This window comes from Eulemur rufifrons, chromosome 8, assembly GCF_041146395.1.
Source record: "Eulemur rufifrons isolate Redbay chromosome 8, OSU_ERuf_1, whole genome shotgun sequence".
Lineage (NCBI taxonomy): Eukaryota > Metazoa > Chordata > Mammalia > Primates > Lemuridae > Eulemur > Eulemur rufifrons.
In genome coordinates, this window is record NC_090990.1 from 15597255 (window position 1) to 15619008 (window position 21754).

At 45.8% G+C, this 21754-nt stretch overlaps 1 protein-coding gene across 1 annotated transcript; it reads left to right on the forward strand.

Annotated features, from left to right (window-relative positions):
* The first annotated feature begins 1034 nt into the window (after positions 1 to 1034).
* Positions 1035 to 18629, forward strand: ELOA (elongin A). Its single transcript, XM_069479534.1, has 11 exons — positions 1035 to 1434; positions 6018 to 6074; positions 6821 to 6927; positions 8296 to 9490; positions 10105 to 10216; positions 11342 to 11497; positions 11605 to 11702; positions 12893 to 13073; positions 13508 to 13619; positions 14181 to 14362; positions 16071 to 18629. The coding sequence occupies exons 1-11, from the start codon at positions 1360 to 1362 to the stop codon at positions 16130 to 16132; spliced, it is 2337 nt and encodes a 778-aa protein (XP_069335635.1). The 5' UTR covers positions 1035 to 1359; the 3' UTR covers positions 16133 to 18629.
* Positions 18630 to 21754: the final 3125 nt, after the last annotated feature.

Below are 21754 nucleotides of genomic sequence, written 5' to 3' on the forward strand. Positions count from 1 at the left end.
CAGCAACCTCAAACTCCTGGGCTCAAGCAATCCTCCTGCCTCAGCCTCCCAAGTAGCTGGGACTACAGGCCCCGCCACCATGCCCAGCTACTTTTTCTATTTTTAGTGGTGGTGGGGGGAGGGAGTCTCCCTCTTGCTCAGGCTGGTCTCGAACTTCTGACCTCAAGGGATCTTCCCAGTTTGGCCTCCCAGAGTGCTAGGATTACAGGCGTGAGCAGCCTCCCCCTGGCCAACAGCTGAAGATCTGATTAGGATCTACTCTGATCTGATCTAATCAAATGAGAGACATGCTGGTGTTTAAGTCAATTTTCCACTGTTTAGTTGCCCTTTTTAGTAGGAATACTAGTAATCTGTAAAATTTAGTGCTTCTAGGATGAGGGTAAGTGGCCTCAAGGACAGTGTCTTGGGCTGTTCTGATTTAGGTCCTCCTGCTCATGGGCAGGTCATCAGAGGAAACATCCACCCATCCATTTATCCATTCATTCATTCAAGAAGTATATTTGGTGCCTATGTGCCAGACACTGTTTGGGGGAAAACGATACACACAGGCTATCACTGCCTCACAGAACTAAGCTGTTTGACTTTTGACACATCTGTTTCTCTCTCTGGGCTTCAGTTTCTCTACCTATTCAGAAATGTGCGTTCATACTGGACCTAGATTTTTAAGATTCAGATTCCATTTTCACTTCTTCCCTGTTATGTGACCACTTGCAAGTTAATTTCATCTCCCTGAGCCTCAGTTTCCTCGTTTGTAAAATGGGGATAATATAACTCGTTTCATCAGTTTGTATCGAGGCTTAAAAAGATAGTCCAACTGCTGGCGCGCAGTGCGCTTAACCTAGGGTGGCCGCTGTCGTCGGTACGCCCGCTGATTCCCCGAGCCAGGCACCAGCCAGGGCCCACTGACAGGTGTTAGTTAGGGCGTGGCTCAGCCCAGGGCGTGGGGGGTGGGTGGGTAGGTTTTATAAGCCAGGGCTCTGGCGCCGCGGCCTCATTCCGTCTTGGACTGTACACCGAGAGGTCTCCCAGAGGCTTCGGCTTGGCACACGGAGGACCAGAAGCGGGTCGCCCAGGCTGCGGCCAGCGCGTTCGGCCCCAGGGGCCCCAGGTTCCCGGCGCGCGCACCTGGGCCCGGGGCGCGAGGCGGGCGCCGCCGCGGGTGGGCGCAGACGAACCGGCCCCCGATCTGGGGGCGGGGCCTGAGGCCCGCCAGCCCCCCTCGCCCCGCGCCCCCCTAGCCGAGGCCCGGAAGGGGCCAGTCGCGCTTCCGTCTCCGCCGGGGATGCACGGAGGGCGGAGCTGCGGCCCGAGGACGCGACGCGAGCCCAGTTCCGGCGAGGAGGCCGGCCAGTGACAGCGATGGCGGCGGAGTCGGCGCTCCAAGTTGTGGAGAAGCTGCAGGCACGCCTGGCCGCGAACCCGGACCCTAAGAAGGTGAGCGGGTGGGCTGCGCGGAGCGCGGCGGGCGTTGGGCGCGGCGCGGGCCCCGTAACGGTCGCGGGCCCGGGCGCGGCCGGTCCCCGACCCACCGGGGCCACGGGGGCTCGGACCCCGAGCCAGGCCCCGCCGGGCTCGCGGGGCTGGGGTCGCCGAGTTCGCGGCACTGGCCGCTGCCCGCGCGGTGGGACCCCGCACGGCGGGCGTCGGGACTCGGCGGCCCGGCCCACCTCCCTCTCGGGCCCGGGACGGGGGCGCCTGCGGGATCCCGGCGGCCGGGGCGCGCTCCGGTGCGGACACCGCGTGCCCGGCGGCTCCCGAGCCGCTCCCCTCGCGTCCGCGCCAGCTGTTTCCTGTCGGTGGAGCTCGCCGAGGGCGCGGGACGGCGCCAGCCTGGGAGTAACTCTGCCCGCCCGCGGGTCCTGCGGCGCCCGGCTCCGGACCGGTCCCCGCGAGTCGGCTCTGATTTCTGAGTCCCGGGACGCTTGTCGCGAGGAGGAGCAGGAAGAGGTGCTGCCTGTGGTGATGGAGCCTCGGAGCCTCGGCTCGGCGTGTGGTCCTGCGTTTCCCACTTAGTCTTTATTGCTTCTGGCTGGATGTTAGAGCCTGGACCTTTCGCTTTCAAAACAAGATAGAGCCGCCGTCACCTCGCTGTACTCCTAAAACTTAGGTCGGAATCGAGAAGGAAGGGGGTGGGGTAGAAGTTGCAGCTAGATCTCCTCCTGGCATTAATGGAAAAGTAAGAGCTACCATTTCTCGTTGTTCGAGTGATGGGCAACCATTTTTAATTGTACTTAACTAGTTTTTGTTGTTTCTTTTTAAAACTGAACGTTAAGTTTAATGCATTCTTCTCTCTGTCCATCTTTGTTATCCAGCTTCTCCACTGCCTCTAGGAGAGTGTCTGGTGGCTGTTAGAGTTTTTTTTAAATTGAAATACATGGATGAAAGCACTTAGGGTGTTTGACATTCGCGATCCGCATTCTAGCTGGGGCGCGCGGTTCCCGGAGTTGCGAGTCAGCGCCGGCGTCCTGGCGGAGGAGGAAGTAATGGAGGGAGGCATCTGCTAGGGCCTTTGGGGGCGGTTCTTTGCTGAGCGTGTTTACTCACCTGCTTCTTACTAAACTGAAAGGCTAAAGTGCCACGCTCGATGTATGTGCTCACAGATATAAGCTGCCATTCTTCAGATCTTTCTTCTTGAAGAGCCCCTTTCTCTTTACCTTGTTCTGGCCTGTGAGAGGGGACGCTTCTCGCTTTCCAAAGGCTGCACACAGCCTCTCGCCGTCAAGCCACTTTCCAACTCTCCTCACTCATTCCTAGCTCCAAGATCCACTTCTTCAGGAAGCCATTTTAGTTCTAAATCTGTGAACACTTAAATACTTTAAATTGTGCTATGCTATCTGTTAAGCCTGCAGTACCTAATGGCCAGGCATATTTACAAGTTTCTTTTTACAATAACCCTTTGTGGACATCTAATAAATGGTCATTATTTCTGAGTACTAGTTTGTTTTCCTAAACACTGTAAGATTTGTGACTGACTTTCAAAATCTTAAAGCAAGGTTATATAACCACCACCACCCCGCTTTGGTCTTTATTTCTATCGGATAAAAAAAGTTGTCTGTAGTATGAATAGTCATTTCTCCACTAGAATTTAAATTTTGAAGTAGCCCTGTGCATGAAATATCAAATCGGGAAAAGGCTCATTTTGCTTCTCAATCTACTTGAACATTTATTGATACTTTGAGCATTTGGGCTTTCTCTTCCCAGATAGAAAATCGCCCTGAATTTCTGGCTTTGCATTGTGAAGTGAGCATTATGAAGATGAGAAAATGTTGAGAGATCATTTTTGCAGAGAGCATAAGAGTTGGCATTCAGAAATGAGTTAACTCCAGAGAGAAAATTGCAAGCTGGCACACTGGCCTTGCTCCTTTCAACCTTCTGTTAACCCAACAAGCTCCCACAGGTTGTTTGTGAAATTGCAAGATGATTATATAGCAGTGTTGAATTTGCAACCATTTCTTGCTTTCAAACCATTATTAGCCAAAGGGGTGATTCCACACCTATGTTCATGGATCTTCTGGTATTAAACGTGCTGTAACTCTGTTTTCATCTTTGAGTTTCTCTATGATCTAGGCTTCCTTGGGGGAGAAGGTATCAGGCACACCAGGGCCATTTGGTTTCTGTTTTTATGTTTCTGATTTTCATGGCTGATAACAGTTACCTGTCCCATGTTACATTTTGACTGTGAAAACTACGAAGAACACAGTTTGATGGCAGGGAGAGAACTAGGAGATCAACATTAAGAACATTTTTGCTCTTTGCAAAAGCAGTGTGCAAGGGACAACTGAGATTCCTAAGCATGTACTGTGCAAATGTTTGATACTTCTCAATTGTCTGTTATCACTTATTGTAAGCTATGTAATTGGTACCCTGCTGATAACAGCAAATTTTCATACACCTAAGGATGCCCAATATGCTTTTGCCTTGTTACTGCTTTGTTCTTTCTTGAAATTTACTGAAAATAGAAGCATTGTGAAGCCCCTTTTCTCTTTTGTTGGGCTACATTGTTTGAAAATCTTGAGAGTTTTAGTTTTGTCTGCTTTTAAGTCACCTCTGCTGACCCAAAGAAAAACAGAAAGGCAGCCTTTATTCTTCCAGTTAGTGCTAGGCTTTGAGATAAACACACCCACAGTGAATTCTAGCCTCATCCTTACATATGGCTTTGTAGAGGTCCTGGGACTCTGTCCCCCTGGTGACTTCCTTTACTATGTGAACTCTAAACTGTCTAACAACATAATATTGAGGAGGAGCTCTTCTGCTTTATTCCGAGTATGCCAAGAGGTATGTGAGTTACTGCTCTATGTTCTTTTCCTAAGGACAGTGTTATTACGCTGGATGCTTCTCTTGGCTTTGTAATCCATACCATGGTAGACACATTTGATTTATTAGCTCGTTGGGCAAGGTACCTAACCTCACAGGCTCAGTTTTAATATCTGTAAAATGAGGAGAATTATATTCACTTTATAGAGTTGGTTGGTGGGGATGAAATGAGGTAACACATTGTGTGCTTAGCACAGCAACCAACATGCCGTAAATGGAATTTAAATGTTTCCGACCTACCCCTTCCAGGGAATGGCATCTTGTGGGAGAACCACTTGTTTTTCACCTTTTTGGTGATATTTAAATTTTCCTTTAAGAAAATGAATTGGCATTAATCTTTGCACCTATAGCTTGGGCAACAAGAAACACAAAATTTTTCCTGAGTTAGATATAGTGGTGATCGAATTTGAAGTGGAAGATAATTTTCACCCAACTATGACAGTGAAACTCCCTAGATACACCAGTTGGCCTCTTACTTGTTCCTAGTCAAACAAGATTATCACTTGTGATCCAATTGCTCTGCCTAGTGACCATGTTAAGTAATGATTGAAGTAGAATGACCAGAAAAACATACTTGTTACTCCACCTAATAGCAATATGGCATACTAATTATAGCCTGGGCCACACATGAAAAAGAACTGATCTTGTTATCTAATATTTAAATGCAAAGGTAGCCCCAGTTATCTATTTTTAATTACTTGTACTTTGCACCACTCCTTGTATGCTAAGTATGTTTATATACACATAAACATTTCCTAGAGAAAGGCATAGCCAATCATGACTTTTGGTAGAAACAGAGCAAGTAGGGATTGGCTAAAGAATATCTGGCCGAAGATCAAGGGTAGAATATTTAAAGAGCTGTCAGTTGATGAATGAAATGATTAATAATCATTTATTGAGCTTTCAGACTATTCCAGGCACTATGACTAAGGACTGCTCATGGTTTGTCTCAGTGAGTTCTCACAGTTTGTGAAGTAGAGACAGGATCTAGTTCCTGAAGTTTGGAGAGGTTTCTGACTTGTACAAGATCACCTGGCAAGGAGGTGACAGAGCTAGACTGTGAAGCCTGTCTCTGACTCTGGGACTCCATCTTAACAGCTCTGCTCTACTGATTTTGACCTAGTTTTAGGGGCTATAGAAAGGAAATGTGGCCAAACCCAGATCACTTTTTTAATCTACCTAGGCATTGTGTGTTCACCATTAACAGCAAAGCTCTGATTCTAGCAACTTGAAATTGCTCTTGGCTTCCCACTGCAGGCCCCTGGGAACATGGTGCTCTTTCCCTGCAGAGGCCTCTTCTCTCTCTACTTTCCTGTGTGCCAGGTCCATGGGTAATTTTCCTAAAATTGGCATCCTTCTCATAAATTCTGTCAATACAGGGACAAAGTGACAGTTGTTGATGACTTTTATCTGAGTTGGTAGGTTTTGATCCTCTTCCCTGTGTCTTACTTCCCCTTGGTGTGGCCAAGTGGTTGAAAGCAGGGAATCGAAAGCCATGGACCGGAGTGAATCCTGCCTGCTTGCATCCTGGGGAGAGTAAAATAACTTTTCTGAGCCTATTATTGCACTCGTAAAATAGGGATAATACTTATTACTGTAAAATGCTTAGCACTGAGTAAGCACTTAATCGTCAGATACTATTCTTATTCCAGTGGATATGATTATGACTATTAGAATTAATGTTTGTTTTATTCTCTCTGCAGCTATTGAAATATTTGAAGAAACTCTCCACCTTGCCTATTACAGTAGACATTCTCGCGGTAAGAGTTGTGTAACTTTATATCCCATCCCCTTCCCACCAGAGAGTGTAGTGGTAAGGTTAAGAGCGTGAGCTTTGGAGTGAAAGAAACCAGACACAAAAGGCTACATGAAATGTCCAGAATGGGCAAATCCATAGGCAGAAAGTAGATTAGTGGTTGCCAGGGGCTGGGGCATTGGGAGGAACAGGATTTCTTTTTAGGGTGACGGAAATGTTCTGGAATTAGGTAGTGGTAATGGTTGCACAATACTGTGAGTGTTCCGGAATCCACTGAATTATACACTTTAGTTAAAATGGTGAGTTGTTATGTGACTTTTATTTCAAAAAATTTAAAAGAATTAACATCGACTTTGGCATCAACTTGTCCTGGATTCAAATCCCAGTTCTCTGACTTTCAGCTGTTCCTATGTAAAATGGGGCTGATTCCTGCCTCACAGAGTTATTACAAAGACTGATTCAGATACTGTAAGCAAAGGTCTTAATAGTACCTAATATCTGCCATAATCACTCTTGTTACTGTTAAAGTTCTAGAAGTGGTTTTCCTGTTCTGAATTTGGTGTGCTTTGCTACTATGTGTCATTAGAGGTTTGGGGCATAGGCACAAAGTAATTTAGTATCGAGACTTGTATGTTTTAGGAAGGAAGTTTTTATTGTTGTTGAGTTTCTCAAAGCAGGAGGCCTTATTTCTTAAGAAAAATGTCAGCCTAGTTCCATAACCCTCTAACAATTTCTTTGTCAAATTTGTAGGAGACTGGGGTTGGGAAAACAGTAAATAGCTTGCGGAAACACGAGCACGTGGGAAACTTTGCCAGAGACCTAGTGGCTCAGTGGAAGAAGCTGGTTCCAGTGGAACGGTAAGAACCGTTTTTCTTTAGATTCATTCAGCTTCATGGTTAAATCTAGTACTCAGTGTTTACAGATTGGAAACTTTTTCTTTATTATTCCTTTTCTACCTTCTTATTTAAACTCTTTTGTTCAGGATGCCTTTGGTATAGAGAGAAAAAAAAAAACCCTCTTTGCCTCAATTATAAAAATAATCCATGATCATTGCAGAATATTAGAAAATATTAAAAAATAGAAATCAAAATCTCTTATTTCTATCTTCTAAAGATAAACATTATTAACAGTTTGGTATGTTTCTTTCTAACCTCTTCTTAAAAGGCATTTTTATATAGTTGTGAACTAGATAAAAATTGGCAGCCCTTTTTTTAATGTAACACGTTAAACATGTCCCCATGTTTAAAAACATCTTCAAATTTTCATGTTTATAAGAAATTTGATCTTCTTTGTATGTTGCAGTTAAGCTTGTCATTTCCCATTTGTGTTTTCCCAGTTTTAAAACTTGAGTACTGGCCGGGCACAGTGGCTCACACCTGTAATCCTAGCACTCTGGGAGGCCGAGGTGGGAGGATCGCTCGAGGTCAGGAGTTCGAGACCAGCCTGAGCAAGAGCGAGACCCCCGTCTCTACTAGAAATAGAAAGAAATTAGCCAAAACAACTAAAATATATACAGAAAAAATTAGCTGGGCATGGTGGTGCATTCCTGTAGTCCCAGCAACTTGGGAGGCTGAGGCAGGAGGATCTCTTGAGCCCAGGGGTTTGAGCTTGCTCTGAGCTAGGCTGACACCACGGCACTCTAGCCCAGGGAACAGAGTGAGACTCTGTCTCAAAAAAATAAATAAATAAATAAACTTCAGTATCTTTAAGCATAACCTTCTTACAGTACAGGTGCTTTTTTTTTTTTTTTTTTTTTTTTTTTAAAGAAAAGCATAACCCACTTACCTTCTTCCCAAGACCTTGTTGTTTCTAACTCTGAATCTTTTTTTTTTTTTGAAACAGAGTCTTACTCTGTCACCCTGGGTAGAGTGCAGTGGTGTCAGCCTAACTCACAGCAACCTCAAACTCCTGAGCTCAAGCAATCCTCTTCTTGCCTCAGCCTCCTGAGTAATGGGACTATAGGCCTGCATCATGATGCCCGGCTAATTTTTCTATTTTTAGTAGAGATGGGGGTCTCTTGCTCTTGCTCAGGCTGGTCTCGAACTCCTGAGCTCAAGCAATCCTTCCACCTCAGCCTCCCAGGGTATCAGGATTATAGGCGTGAGCCACTGTGCCTGGTCCTAAGTCTCCATCTTCTTCATCTCTTTTGGGAATGCAGGTTCTATGACTTGTCCTCTGAACAAGGATTACACTGAGATTTGTATCTGCTTTTTCTTTCGTTTTAGAAACACTGAGCCTGATGAACAAGACTTCGAGAAGAACAATTCCCGAAAGCGCCCTCGGGATGCTCTTCAGAAGGAGGAGGAGATGGAGGTGGACTACCAAGAGAACTGGAAAGCCTCTGGTAGCCGCTCCTATAGCCCTAGCCCTGAGCACAGACAGAAAAAACACAGGAAAATCTCAGAGCTCGAGAGACCTCACAAAGTGTCTCACGGTCATGAGAGGAGAGAGGAGCGAAAGAGGTGTCACAGAGTGTCACCAGCTTATTCCTCAGACCATGAATCTTCTGATTATGGCCATGTTCAGTCCCCTCCATCTCATACCAGTCCTCGTCAGATGTATGTGGACCATTACAGGTTCGCAGAGGAGGATCATGAGCCCATCGTTTCGCACCAGAAGCCTGGAAAAGGCCACAGTAATGCCTTTCAGGACAGACTGGGAGTCGGTCAAGAACGACACCTGGGTGAACCCCAGGGGAAAGGGGTTATGAATCAAAATAAGGAGCACAAATCTTCCCACAAGGAAAAACGCCCCATGGATGCCAAGGGTGATGAGAAGTCTTCTGCTTTGAGCAGAGAGAAATCACACAAGGCCCTCTCCAAAGAGGAAAACCGAAGGCCGCCCTCAGGGGATAGCACAAAGGAGAAACTGCCCTCAGGTGGTGTGAAGAAAGAGAAGGAAAGGGAGAGCAGCAGCGTCAAGAAGAAGTTTTTGCCCCCTTTGGAGACTGCTTCAGACAACCACCTTAAAAAGCCAAAGCACAGAGACTCGGAGAAAACCAAATCAGACAAAAACAAGCAAAGTCTGGACAGCTTGGACATAGGAAAAGGAGACCTGTTGCCCAAGGTAAAAGAGAAGGTTTCTAATAACCTAAAGACTCAAGAAGGGAAAGTAAAAACTTCTAATTTGGATAGAAAGTCACTGGGCTCCTTCCCCAAAGGTGAGGATGCAGATATGGAGGATGAGTTCGAGCAGCCCACCATGTCTTTTGAATCCTACCTCAGCTATGACCAGCCCCGGAAGAAAAAGAAAAAGATTGTGAAAACTTCAGCCACAGCACTTGGAGCAAAAGGACTTAAAAAAAGTGATTCTAAAAGCACTAGTAAAAACTTGGACTCAGTTCGGAAATTACCTAAGGTGAACGAGAACAAGTCAGAGAAGTTGCAGCCGGCTGGAGCCGATTCAGCCAAGCTGAAAAAGGTAACCCCTTCAGCCCCTGGTGGCTTCCTGTATCCTCCCTGCCACTAAACAGGGAGGCTTGCTTTTACATGGCCTGTTGGATTTCAGGTTGTAGTAATTTCCTCTGGGCCTTGCTAGCTGTCAGGGTAGATGGTACCCCAGATAAGAATTTTCTGGGCTGAATATGGTGGCTCACACATGTAATCCCAGCACTTTGGGAGGCCAAGATGGGAAGATCGCTCAAGGCCAGGAGTTTGAGACCAGCCTGGGCAACAAAGTGAGACCCCATCTGTATGAAAAGTAAAAAAAAAAAAAAACTAGCCATGTGTGGTGGCATGGCTACTGAGGAGGCTGAGGCAGGAGGATCACTTGAGCCCAGGAGTTTGAGGTTATAGTGAGCTAGGATCACACCACTGCACTCCAGCCTGAGAGACACAGTGAGACCCTGTCTCCAAAAAAAAAAACCACTCTGAGGTATCCTGTTGTGACGGGCCCATCTGTCAGACGTGACTGTGCCTCTTCCAGCCTGGATCTGCTGGGGAGTGTGCCTGGGTAACACTCCTAGGCATTGACTGTAGCAGGGAAAGCTATGCTCCTGCTCAGTGGCTCTCTATTCACGAGCCTGTCCTCTGCAGGTCCCTGATGTGTTGCCAGTATTGCCAGACCTCCCGCTACCCATGATACAGGCCAATTACCGTCCACTGCCTTCCCTTGAGTTGATGTCCTCCTTCCAACCAAAGCGAAAAGGTAATTTTCTTTTTTAAAAAGGGAAAAAGATTTAAAAATTCATTCATGGTCTATCACCTACTATCATATTTTTGGTACATTTCTAACAGCATAGACCCTGGAGTTTGATGGCTTGGATTTGAATCCCAACTCTGGTTTCTATAAGTTATGTGACCCTTGGTAATATCTTAATTTCTTCGGACCTCAGTTTCATATTCTGTAAATGGGTGTAATAATGGCAGCTGCCTTATAGTGTTCAGTTTAGTGGATTCAAAAGTGATAATGCAGCCAGGCGTGGCAGCTCAGGCCTGTAATCTTAGCACGCTGGGAGGCTGAGGCAGGAGGATTGCTTGAGCAAGAGCGAGACCCCGTCTGTACCAAAAATAGAAAAATTAGCTGGGCGTGGTGGCTCACGCCTGTAGTCCCAGCTACTGGGGAGGCTGAGGCAGGAGGACCTCTTGAGCCCAGGAGTTTGAGGTTGCAGTGAGCTGTGATGATGCCACTGCACTCCAGCCTGGGTGACAGAATGAGAGCCTGTCTCAAAAAAAAAGAAGTGATGATAATGCCGGTAAAGCTTTTAGCTCTGGGTTTTTCACATAGTAATTGTTCAATAAATCTTAGCTGCTGCTGTTATTAGCAGCACTTGAATTCTATAATTGTTAAATATCATATTCATCTTAAAGAAAAAAATGTCTAATATAATGGCAAAAGAATTATAAGCCACGTAAGTGTCCATCAGCAGGAGACTAACAGATAAATCATGGTTCATCCACACAGCAGCATCCTGTGCCACTGTAAAAAATGTGGAAATTATGTTTTTAATTCATTTATTTTTCCCTTTAAAAATTTTTTAAAATAGAATTAGGGAGTACGAGTTGGGAAGTCTATGTATGGACATGGAACGATCTCTAAGATGTAATAAATACAAATAGTGCTGTGTGTAGTATGTTATTAATTGGTTGAAAAAGGAACAAGGTACATATTTGCTTATTTTTGGATAAAGTCTCTGGGAGGATCTACAGGAAACTGCTAGCATGGGTTGCCTTTGAAGGAAGTGGGAGGCCAAGGACTGGGGTGAACGGAGAGTTTTTACTGTATCACTTAGAGCCTTCTGTAATTTCCTTTCGGGTTTTTCTTGCCCTGTAGCATTCTCTTCACCCCTGGAGGAAGAAGAAGCCGGATTCACTGGACGCAGAATGAATTCCAAAATGCAGGTGTATTCTGGTTCCAAATGTGCCTATCTCCCCAAAATGATGACCTTGCACCAGCAGTGCATCCGGGTACTTAAAAACAACATCGATTGTAAGTCACACGCTTCTCTCTAGCTCTCAAACACGTCGCAGCACTGAGACCTTATCACTGGGTGGTTTAGCCGCTATTCAACGCTTTCACCTTTGATTTCTCCGCAGCAATCTTTGAAGTGGGAGGAGTCCCATATTCTGTTCTTGAACCTGTTTTGGAGAGGTGTACACCTGATCAACTATATCGTATAGAGGAATGCAATCATGTGAGTATCCTGTTTGGGTGGGAAGAGGGCAGTTTTCTGGCTGTGTCTCCAGAAATAGCTTTATCCCTGTGACTCTGCTGTGGCTGAAGGACAGAGCAGTGGTCCGAGCATTGTTCTGGGCATGTTGGGTTGCCTGTGGGCCTTTAAAGAAGCAAGTTATTAGCACCTGCTCCTGGCATCTTAAGTGGACTTCTTGGGCTAGAATCAAGGTGGCATTCAAATGGGGCGGGGGGCACTTCCAACACCTCCCTTGGGCCTAGTCATAAAGGTCGAGGGAGAATTCTGGCAGCAGAGCACCTGGGATCCAGGGTAGGGACAGTGCTTTGTGTTGACACTCAGGTAAATACAAAAGCAGCCTGGCTGGGTGTCTCAGCATCTCCTAGGACATGGGATCTATCCAGAAATCCTTCTCAGGGTGTGGATGTGCTCATTTGATCACATTAGAGAGAGAATCAGCTGTCTCTCTCTAATCCTGAGAGCTCCATAGCCCAACATCCTTCTCAGGGGGCCCCCTTGCCATCACAGTTGAGTGTCGCGCTGGGAAGTACCGGATTTGTGTTCATCCCAGCTCTACCCTCTACTGATTTTTTTTTTTTTTTTTTTGAGACAGAGTCTCACTCTGTTGCCCAGGCTAGAGTGAGTGCCGTGGCGTCAGCCTAGCTCACACCAACCTCAAACTCCTGGGCTCAAGCGATCCTACTGCCTCAGCCTCCTGAGTAGCTGGGACTACAGGCATACGCCACCATGCCCGGCTAATTTTTTCTATATATATTTTAGTTGGCCAGATAATTTCTTTCTATTTTTAGTAGAGACAGGGTCTCGCTCTTGCTCAGGCTGGTCTCGAACCCCTGACCTCGAGCGATCCACCGGCCTCAGCCTCCCAGAGTACTAGGATTACAGGCGTGAGCCACTGCGCCCGGCTCTACTGATTTTTCTAAAGGAAAAGACTAATCTTAAACTAATTTTTGTGTTATCTTCTGTCACAATCACCCGAAAGCAACTAGCGTAGTGCTTCACACTTAACATTTTTTAAATTTAGTGATTTGATTTTTTGTAGAATTGTGGTATTATAATGCCACTATGAAGACCAAAAAATCATTAGGAAAGTGTTTATTCCTAGATGATTAGAGAATGGAGAAAAGACATATAAGAGCGCATGTATATAAGTGGTGTCCTGGTTCTCGTTTCAGGTATTAATTGAAGAAACAGATCAATTATGGAAAATTCATTGTCACCGAGACTTTAAGGAAGAAAGACCAGAAGAGTATGAGTCCTGGCGGGAGATGTACCTGCGGCTTCAGGATGCCCGAGAGCAGCGGCTACGAGTACTGACAAAGAACATCCAATCCGCACATGCCAATAAGCCCAAAGGTAAAGGCAAGGGGGTAGCCAGGGAAGAACTGGCAGGAAGGATGCTCTGGTCGGCACAGGGTCTTGGTGGGCCCCACTGATGTAGGATTGCTGGCCCCTAAATCTCTTGCATTTGCAGTAGGCAGGCAGATGTTTCTTGTGCCACAGCCCATGCTACTCAACAGTGGGGTTTCGGGGCACTTAAATCCTGTAGATTAGGAATTCTGCCTCCGGACTGTCTTCCAACTCAAGGCTGCAACATCAACTTTTTCCTGGGTCTCCAGCCTGCCATGCAGATTCTGGACTTGTTAGTCCCCATAATTTCGTCAGCCAATTCCTTAAAATAAATTGCTCTCTCTCTTTCCAAGAAAAAATCCTATAGGTTATTTAAATAACAGAAGCACCTGTTATTTAAGCTCAAGAAGGCAGATGTTAATCTCCATATTTCTCCACAGGCCGACAAGCAAAGATGGCCTTTGTCAACTCTGTGGCCAAGCCACCTCGTGACGTCCGGAGAAGGCAGGAGAAGTTTGGAACAGGAGGAGCGGCTGTCCCGGAGAGAGTCAAGTAAGATCTCTAATCCTACTAGGTTTTTGCCTGCTCAGGGAGGAGAGCCCCAAGAGCCTGTCATCAACCTCAAGAGGTTGCCATAGGGGCAGGAAGGGACTCATTTTGGGGGGCAAAAGTAAGGGAATGTGGGATCTGGAGGCCGACCCCGACCATCTCAGCACTTCGCTGCAGTGTGAGCCTCTAATTATTCGTGCCCCAGGGAGTCGAGAGTAAATGGAGAACTGGGCCTGGCTTATGGGAAATGTTCCCTTATATTTCCCATTTCCCCACGTAAACAAAAAACATATTTCTGTGATGATGAAATTATTTTTTGTGTGAGCCACATTAGCATTTTCAAAATACAGAGTTTACATCTAAACAGTGGACAGTTAATTGAGATGATCATTTATTCTGAAAGGCTGAGGCAGACATCTCTGAGCCACTGCCAAAATCCAGAGTGCTGGAGTGCACTGTCTAAACTGCAAAGTGAGTCGTCCTCACACAGGCCGGCTTCAGGCTGTTCAAGCTGAGGGCAGATTTCTCGTACTCATGACTAGCCAGCTTTGTTCTGTGTTGCAGGATTAAGCCAGCCCCGTACCCCACAGGAAACAGCCATGCTCCAGCCAGCAGCGGCAGCAACAACAGCTTTAACCCCAGCCCGGAGGAGCCAGCCTACGACGGCCCGAGCACCAGCAGCGCCCACTTGGCGCCGGTGGTCAGCAGCACTGTTTCCTATGATCCTAGGAAACCCACTGTGAAGAGTAAGTAACTTGGAGTTCCTGCTCGGATATTTCAAAACTAAGTTTTTTAGCCCCTTTAATGTCATTATCACTGTATTGCACTGTGTTGGCTGTGGCATGTGTATGTGCCCTGCACATAGGTACGTAGCTGGTCTAAACGTTAGTCCTCCTTTTCCCTGCTTTGTCCATACATAGCACCCGTGGTGGTTTTTTTGTTTTGTTTTTTTTTGCGACGGGGTCTTGCTCTGGAGTGTAGTGGTGTGATCATACCTCACTGCAGCTTGGAACTCCTGCGTCAGCCTCCTGAGTAGCTGGGACTATAGGCACATGCTACCAGCCTCGTTAATTTTTTAAGTTTTTTTTTTTTTTTTTTTGAGATAGGGTGTCACTCTGTCACCGACTAGAGTGTAGAGGTGTCATCATAGCTCACTGTAACCTCAAACTCCTGGGCTTAAGCTATCCTCCTACCTTAGCCTCCTGAGTAGCTGGGACTACAGGTGTGTGCCACCACGCCAGACTAATTTTTCCATTTTTTTTCTTTGTAGAGACGGAGTCCCGCTCTTGCTCAGGCTAATTTTTTAATTTTTTGTAGAGATGATGGGGTTTTGCCATGTTGCCCAGGCTGATGTGTATTTTTTAAATAATGATCATAGTGAATGTTAATTTTGGCATTCTGCTTTTTTCACCTAAATATAAACCTGTTTCTCTGGATAACACACAGTTCATAATCACTATTATTAACAGCTAAATGATAGTCCATCTCACTGCAGTTTTTTTAACCTTATAACCCTAGCTTCCAAATATTTATTCTTTGTTCTAGTTGGGTCTATTTTGTATTTTATTTATTTATTTATTTTTTGAGACAGAGTCTCACTGCCACCCAGGCTAGAATGCAGTGGCATCATCACAACTCATTGGAGCCTCAAACTCCTGGGCTCAAGTGATCTTCCTGCCTCAGCCTCCTGGGTAGCTGGGAGTACAGGCACACACCATAGCACCCAGCTAATTTTCCTATTTTTAGTAGAGATGGGGGTCTCACTCTTGCCCAGGCTGGTCTCAAACTCCTGAGCTCAAGCAATTCTCCCACCTCAGCACTCCCAGAGTGCTAGGATTACAGGCGTGAGCCACCACACCCGGCCTTTATTAACTTTATTACCATAGACTATCCCCAGTATCCGAAGGGTGTGTCCTAACTTAAGAAAAGTATTATTCTGTATTCATTGTGGGGCCCAAGGGAGGGTGGCGGTCCTGGCTTGGGCTTCTGCTGTGCTTAGGTTAGCCAGTCAAGAGGCAGGCTAGCCCTCCTTTGGTGGTATTTGTATAGCTCATCTTAGACCTGTTGCTACACTGGACAGATTAGGGGCCTGGGCGGCCGTCTACCAGTTTGGCTATTTGTGAGGCAGAGTTGAAGTGTGGTTGATTATGGCCTTGAGTCTGGCAGAGATCAAATTCCAGTTCTGCCACGTACTGTACCACTATGTGCAAGTTGGCCGGTCTCTCTGAGCTTTGGTACAGGTCACTAGAATCGGAGAGTGATTGTTTTGCACCCAAGAGATCCTCAGAAAGTGTTTGTGATGAGCTGTTGCTTCTACTGCAGTGTTAGCAGATAGTTACTATTTGTGTCTGTTTTCTGATGGTGCACAGCCAAGCGTAGGCTTGGCTTTGACTATAAACCACCAGGGGTGTGTCTGAGCTGCCACAGATCTGAAACAACTGCCTCATTTCACAGAAATTGCCCCGATGATGGCCAAGACGATTAAAGCTTTCAAGAACAGATTCTCCCGCCGATAAACTGAGGACTTGCCTTGGATGGAATTTGGGGGGCAGGAATACAAGGACAATGGGGATTGGGGAATGGAACTTCCAAAGGAGACCGGAATCTTTTGCTTTGAGGAACCTCTTGGTCTCCGCGTCCTGCAGTCTGCAGGTGCTGCCCCGGGAGCCTGCGTGCCGCAGGCCCTGCCTCGTTGCTCGGAGCACACTTCAGAATTCTGAAGAAGATGTGAAGCCTCAGGCTCACTGAGGATTTTAAGGTCAATTATACTTTTGTTGTTCATTAGCGTCTTTGTAAACTATAAGACATAGTTTTAATTAATAAATATTGCCCCCTGATTGTATTTATATTACCCCCAGGTTTTTTTGTTTCTGTTTTTTTGTCCACCACCACACACTTAGCCTTTTATTTTCTGGTCCTTTATTAAAGTTAGACAAAAACCTAGTGAAAGCCATTGCCCTGTCCCAGCTCAGCTCTCCTGAGTGGACTCTGGTCTAGACAGAGGGCTGAGCGTCCCCAAATCGTGCAGAGTGTCTGCTTCCTGGGCTGAGGAGTGAGTGCCAGACTGCCTGTCCCGCAGGGCGCTGTGATCGGGGACAGGAGCATTCATGTGGGCTCCGCCGTGGACCCTTTTCAGTATTGCTGCGTTCTGTGCACGTGCATTTCTTTCTTACTCATTAAATGATATTTATTAAGGGAAGTTATTTGTAAAGGTCTAGAGTCTTTCTCTCATACTTTTGGCCAATTCCCACCTTTTTTTTTTCTTTGAGGCCACAGAACCTTCAGAGATTAATTTGCACAGAACCCCAGCATTTTTATAATTTCCAGTTTCTGATCCAAAATTTTAGGGTTTTTTTTTTTCCTTTTTTCATTGCTTTTCCTATTTTTCCGTCTTCTCACCAGCATGGGGGGAAAAAAAACACATGGCAGGGCTTTTCATAGCCCTGAATACAACTTTAGAGTTTTAAAAGCCAGCACTTTAATCTCTTGCTCTGTGAATTGCTACGAGAAGTGAATGGTTTTAAAAGTTGCAATGCTATGTTGGAAATTGGCTTTGTTTTGCCTTTTCTTTAAAAGGTAAGATCATGTGACTGGAAGAGCACAACAGTTGGCTGTGTTTGGTAGAGAATTTTGCAGCTGAAGCTCTCTGCCTTTTAAGTGTTTAAGCCAGGATTTGGAGGGAAGGACCAGCTTAGGGAAAGTGTTTGAGCTGCAGCATCAGGATGGGGGAAACCACACAGGCATCCATCAAGGTCAGGAAGGGCAGCTCTCACTTTCCTGTTGACATAGGAGCAAGATCAGAACTCGGAGGGCAGCGTCAGCCCTCTTCCTGGCTGTTGAAGAACACAGATCTAGCAGAAACCTGCTTGGCTGTGACCCGGGCAGAGGCAGAGGCTATGACTTTGAGATATGCATCCTTAAGGAACCTGAGAAGCAGATGAGGGGATGGTTGATGTGACGGCCTAACAAGGTCAGCAGTCAGTCCCCTTGACAAGTTTTCTCCAAGCCCAGAACACTGAGCCCCCTGTTTTTAACCATCCTGGAGACTCAGGCCTCCTTTGGCTTCCAGAGCAATGCAAGAAATCCGTACAGCAAGAGCTCTGCGTTGGTCAGTGTGTGCTGCTGTGCAGGGTGCCTGTTGCAACAGGACACAAATATTGCTGTGTTTTAATTTGCTGTATTTTTTAATTGGATAAAGCATTATTTTTCCTGGTTGCTGATACCACCATTCTACCCCATCCCTTAGCCTGTTCCCCAAATCTATTAGGAAGCCTCTTACCTGAAACCAAGTGAACATTTGGGTCAGGTGCCAGACATCTGTTGCCTAGAATAGCTTTTTCTAGGTGTCCACCACCTTGAATTTGTCTCTTAGCTAAGTCTTTGTCACTGAAACCAGTTTTTCATATTTTAGATTCAGTTGTGTATGATTTAGTTTCCCTTATTAGGAATCTTTAGGCAGGGAGGGAAGAAGGGACACATATTTGTTCATCCCAACATCAGTATCTGTTTGGGGCACATAAAGATTTTTGATGAATTCTGATTGCATAGAGCCAGATCTTCCCTCGACCCCCCCCCCCCCCCCAAGAGTGTCTGCATCAGGGATGTGACGTGGTATGAAGAGTAAGGGGGGAGAGGAAAAACCAAATTTCTAAACAATCCTCACCCGGCTTATTGAAATGGCTGCAGAGCAGACACGGGATAATGTTGAACTTTTTGGTCTCATTTGTGAAAACTTGTGCAATTTTTTTCTGTGCTACACTACATACAAATCACAAATTACAGATTACCCCTTTGTGATCCTTGGAGTAATGAGCAGTTTCTTTGGGGCTTTCTCTTTCTTTCTGGGTAGTGGGAGGGAAAGGAGCAAGGTGTCATCCTGCTCTTTATTTGTATTTTGGTCCCAAAATGTAAATACAATTTTCTATGTTACTTTTTTGTGGTAACTACCAAGATGAATATTTTAATTAGATAAGTTATATGAAAAGGAAGATTCCATGTCTAAATAAAAAACAGAAAAACTCCACATACTGTGTCTTTCTTCCTTACTGTGTCAGGGAAAAGAAGTTGGTCACAAAACGTCTCTGATTCCTGGGATGTGAGGCAGAGGTCTTGATCCTCGGGCTGGGCCTTGAAGGATGTTGGACTTGTGTTGGTAGCTTAGCAGGACCAGGAGAAGGGAATTTCAGGGGGAAAGGACCCCGTGAGCAAAGGGAGGGAACTCAGCAGTAACAGGCACTTGCTGGGGATAGGCACTGCCCCTTGTTATACTTGGAACCCTGGGACTGAGCCGGCAACCCCATTTTACAGTTAGAAACTGCAGCTCAAAGCGATGAAATCACATGGCCAAGCCGCATAGCTAGTCGGTGGCAAAGGAAGGATTTGACACCCAGATTGCAAGGTTTATGCCACCCTACCTTTCAGTCTCCAGGGGTGAGCGGGCCCAGGTAGGCCTACTCAGTCTTACATTGGCATCCTGATGACAGCGTAAGAACACTGATGCGGAAAGGTCATGTTGGCAAGGACTTAAGAACCCGCTCCGCTGGCTCTGGCTGAGCTGCAGAAGTTTCAGCATTTGCTAATGAGCCAAGGGCTTGCTTCGGCCCTGCACACATCAAGTGGGTTTGTACGTCAAACCCACAGCATCTCACAGCAACACAGCTTTGTTATCCCTCCTCCTCTCCTAAACAAGGCATTCTTGGCATATGGTACAGCCTTATTTCCCAATTCTTTACTGGATGTAGTCTCACTGTTAGAAATTACTACACATTGAAGTTAATTATGGAACATGATATTTGATGGATGATTTTATCCATAGTTTGTAAGTTAGTCCTTTGTCCTTTATTCATTAGTTCAACATTTGCTGAGCCAGGGCCTGTATTAGACTCTGGGATACAGAATAACACTCTGGTACTCACAGATGAGGAGGAGTAATTGACTTTAATGATTGTGTACCTACTAGGTGCCAGGCACCATTCTGTCTTGTGTACACTGTCTTGGATACCACAGTGATCCTGTGGGGTAAGCAGTCATGGCCCCACTTTAAACATGAGAAAACTAAAGCACAGGAGATTGACAACTTGCCCAAGGTCACACAATCAGTGAGTGGTGGTGCTGTGTATTGGCCTGACTGCAAAGTCACATTTATCATCTCATACGCACACCCAGTTAGGATTCTGAAGCAAAGCCGACCTCCAGTGCAAAAGATGCCGAGGCCAAGCCATAGTCACATCTAAGAATAATTTCTTCTGTCTGCTGTGTGTAACTGGTCCCAGCAGAATCCTCCACCTGGCTTATCACCTAGACAGGTGTCCCTGTCACAGGGTTTCTCATCCACTTGAGTCTCTCCCTGGGTATTTGGCTAAATGGTGACTTGGATTGTCTTCAGAGGTCCCTGGACTTCTATGATACCTACTGTCTCAACCCTTTTCAAAGACCAAGGAAAATTCTAGCCATCAAAATTTTATGTAGCTAACCTGTTTCTCAAGCATGGAACCTCTGGGGAAGGAGCCCCAGAATATGCATTTTTTAAAAATAAGCAACCCAAGTGTCATGGACTGAATGTTTGTGGTTTCCTTCCTGCCCCCGCTCCCCCAAATTCCTATGTTGAAATCCTATGGAGGTAATTAGGTCCTGAGGGTGGAGGCTTCATGACTAGGATTCTCCCTCGTAAGAGAAGTGAGAGTTTGCTCTCGCTCTCTGCTGTCTACCGTGTGAAGATATGAAGACCGCCGTCTGCAAACCAGGAAGAGGGCCCTCACCAGACACAGGATCTGTTCACGCCTTGATCTTGGACTTCCAGCCTCCTGAACCGTGAGAAACAAATGTTTGTTGTCTAAGCCACCCGGTCTATGGTAATTTGTTATGGCAGCCCAAACTAAGATACCAAGCGATTCTTTAAATGTGCATTGAAGTATGAGAGAACTGTGCCAGAGAATTCGTCATAAATAGCTCTTCACAGCTGGTCCGTGGGTCAGGGATAGGAAGTTTGTATATTTAGTCACTCAGCAAATATTTGTGTTGCCCCCAATGCTATGTCACTGAATAAGACAGATATGCCTCTTGTCCTCATGAAGCCTTCATCTAGTAGGAAGACAGTAATCAAACAACTGCACACATCATTGTTTAAAATACAGATTTCTCAGCCCCACTGAAAAAATCTGGTTGAATAGGTCAGAGGTAGGATGTGGAAATAGGTATTCTTTCGTAGGCCTCCCCAGTGAGTTTGATGAGCAGCCCGGTTTGGGAATGCCAGTATAGTAGAAAAACCATGCATGACCTGTGGACTGAGACCCAGGTTCAAATCCTGACCTCACTACTCCCCACACCTCACTGAGCCTCTTCATCTGCAAAAAGGGAATAATGACACCCCACAGGAATTCTTTTGAAGATTTAGTGACAGAAGGGGAGCTAAATAAATTTTCGTGTCTTTCCTTCATTCCCTCTAAATGTGGAACGAAGTTTTTGTTTCCTGTTGATGGGAATAGAAGATTTAGGGTCACAAGCTAAGAGCTGTCTTGAGGTCAGTGAGTCCTTCCTGATAACTGAAATCGTAGTCCCTGCTGCCCCAGACAGAGTTCAACTTTTCTGTTTTTAGACCCTTATCTTATTTTTTCAGGCTGCTTACACTATGGCCCCTAACAACCACCAAAAAAGCAGACTCTAACTTCTTCTTGTCTCAGGGTCACAAAGAGGTTTGGTATAAGACAACAGGCAGTGATGGGAGCAGAAGGAAAACAAGAGCTATGTACACAGCTCTACCTGACTGTTTCCAGGTGGAATGCAGGGCCCGGTGTTGCCACATCTTCTGAGTTTTAAAGAGAAGGCAGAGAGCTGGGGTGGCAGATCACACCTGTAATCCCGGCTACTGGGGAGCTCACTTGAAGGCCAGGAGTTTGAGACCAGCCTGGGCAACATAGCATGACCCCATCTCTAAAAAAAAAAAAAAAAGAAAGAAAGAAAAGAAAAAAGGCAAAAGCCTAGACTTCCATGTAAATTTTCCCACTTTTTAAAATCCTGTGCTGCCACAACTATATACAATATAATAGAAAACCTAAATGAAGTAGGTAAGTAGACAATTTTCCAGACAAATACAACTTATCACAATTGACCCCTGTAGAGTTGGCAGTCTAAACAGACTA

Excerpts from the sequence above, each read along its gene's own strand:
- ELOA (XM_069479534.1), top strand. The coding sequence starts at position 1,360 with ATGGCGGCGGAGTCGGCGCTCCAAGTTGTGGAGAAGCTGCAGGCACGC. Across the intron at positions 6,075-6,820 it reads TTACAGTAGACATTCTCGCG|GAGACTGGGGTTGGGAAAAC; the intron begins GTAAGAGTTGTG and ends TCAAATTTGTAG. Across the intron at positions 13,074-13,507 it reads ACATGCCAATAAGCCCAAAG|GCCGACAAGCAAAGATGGCC; the intron begins GTAAAGGCAAGG and ends ATTTCTCCACAG.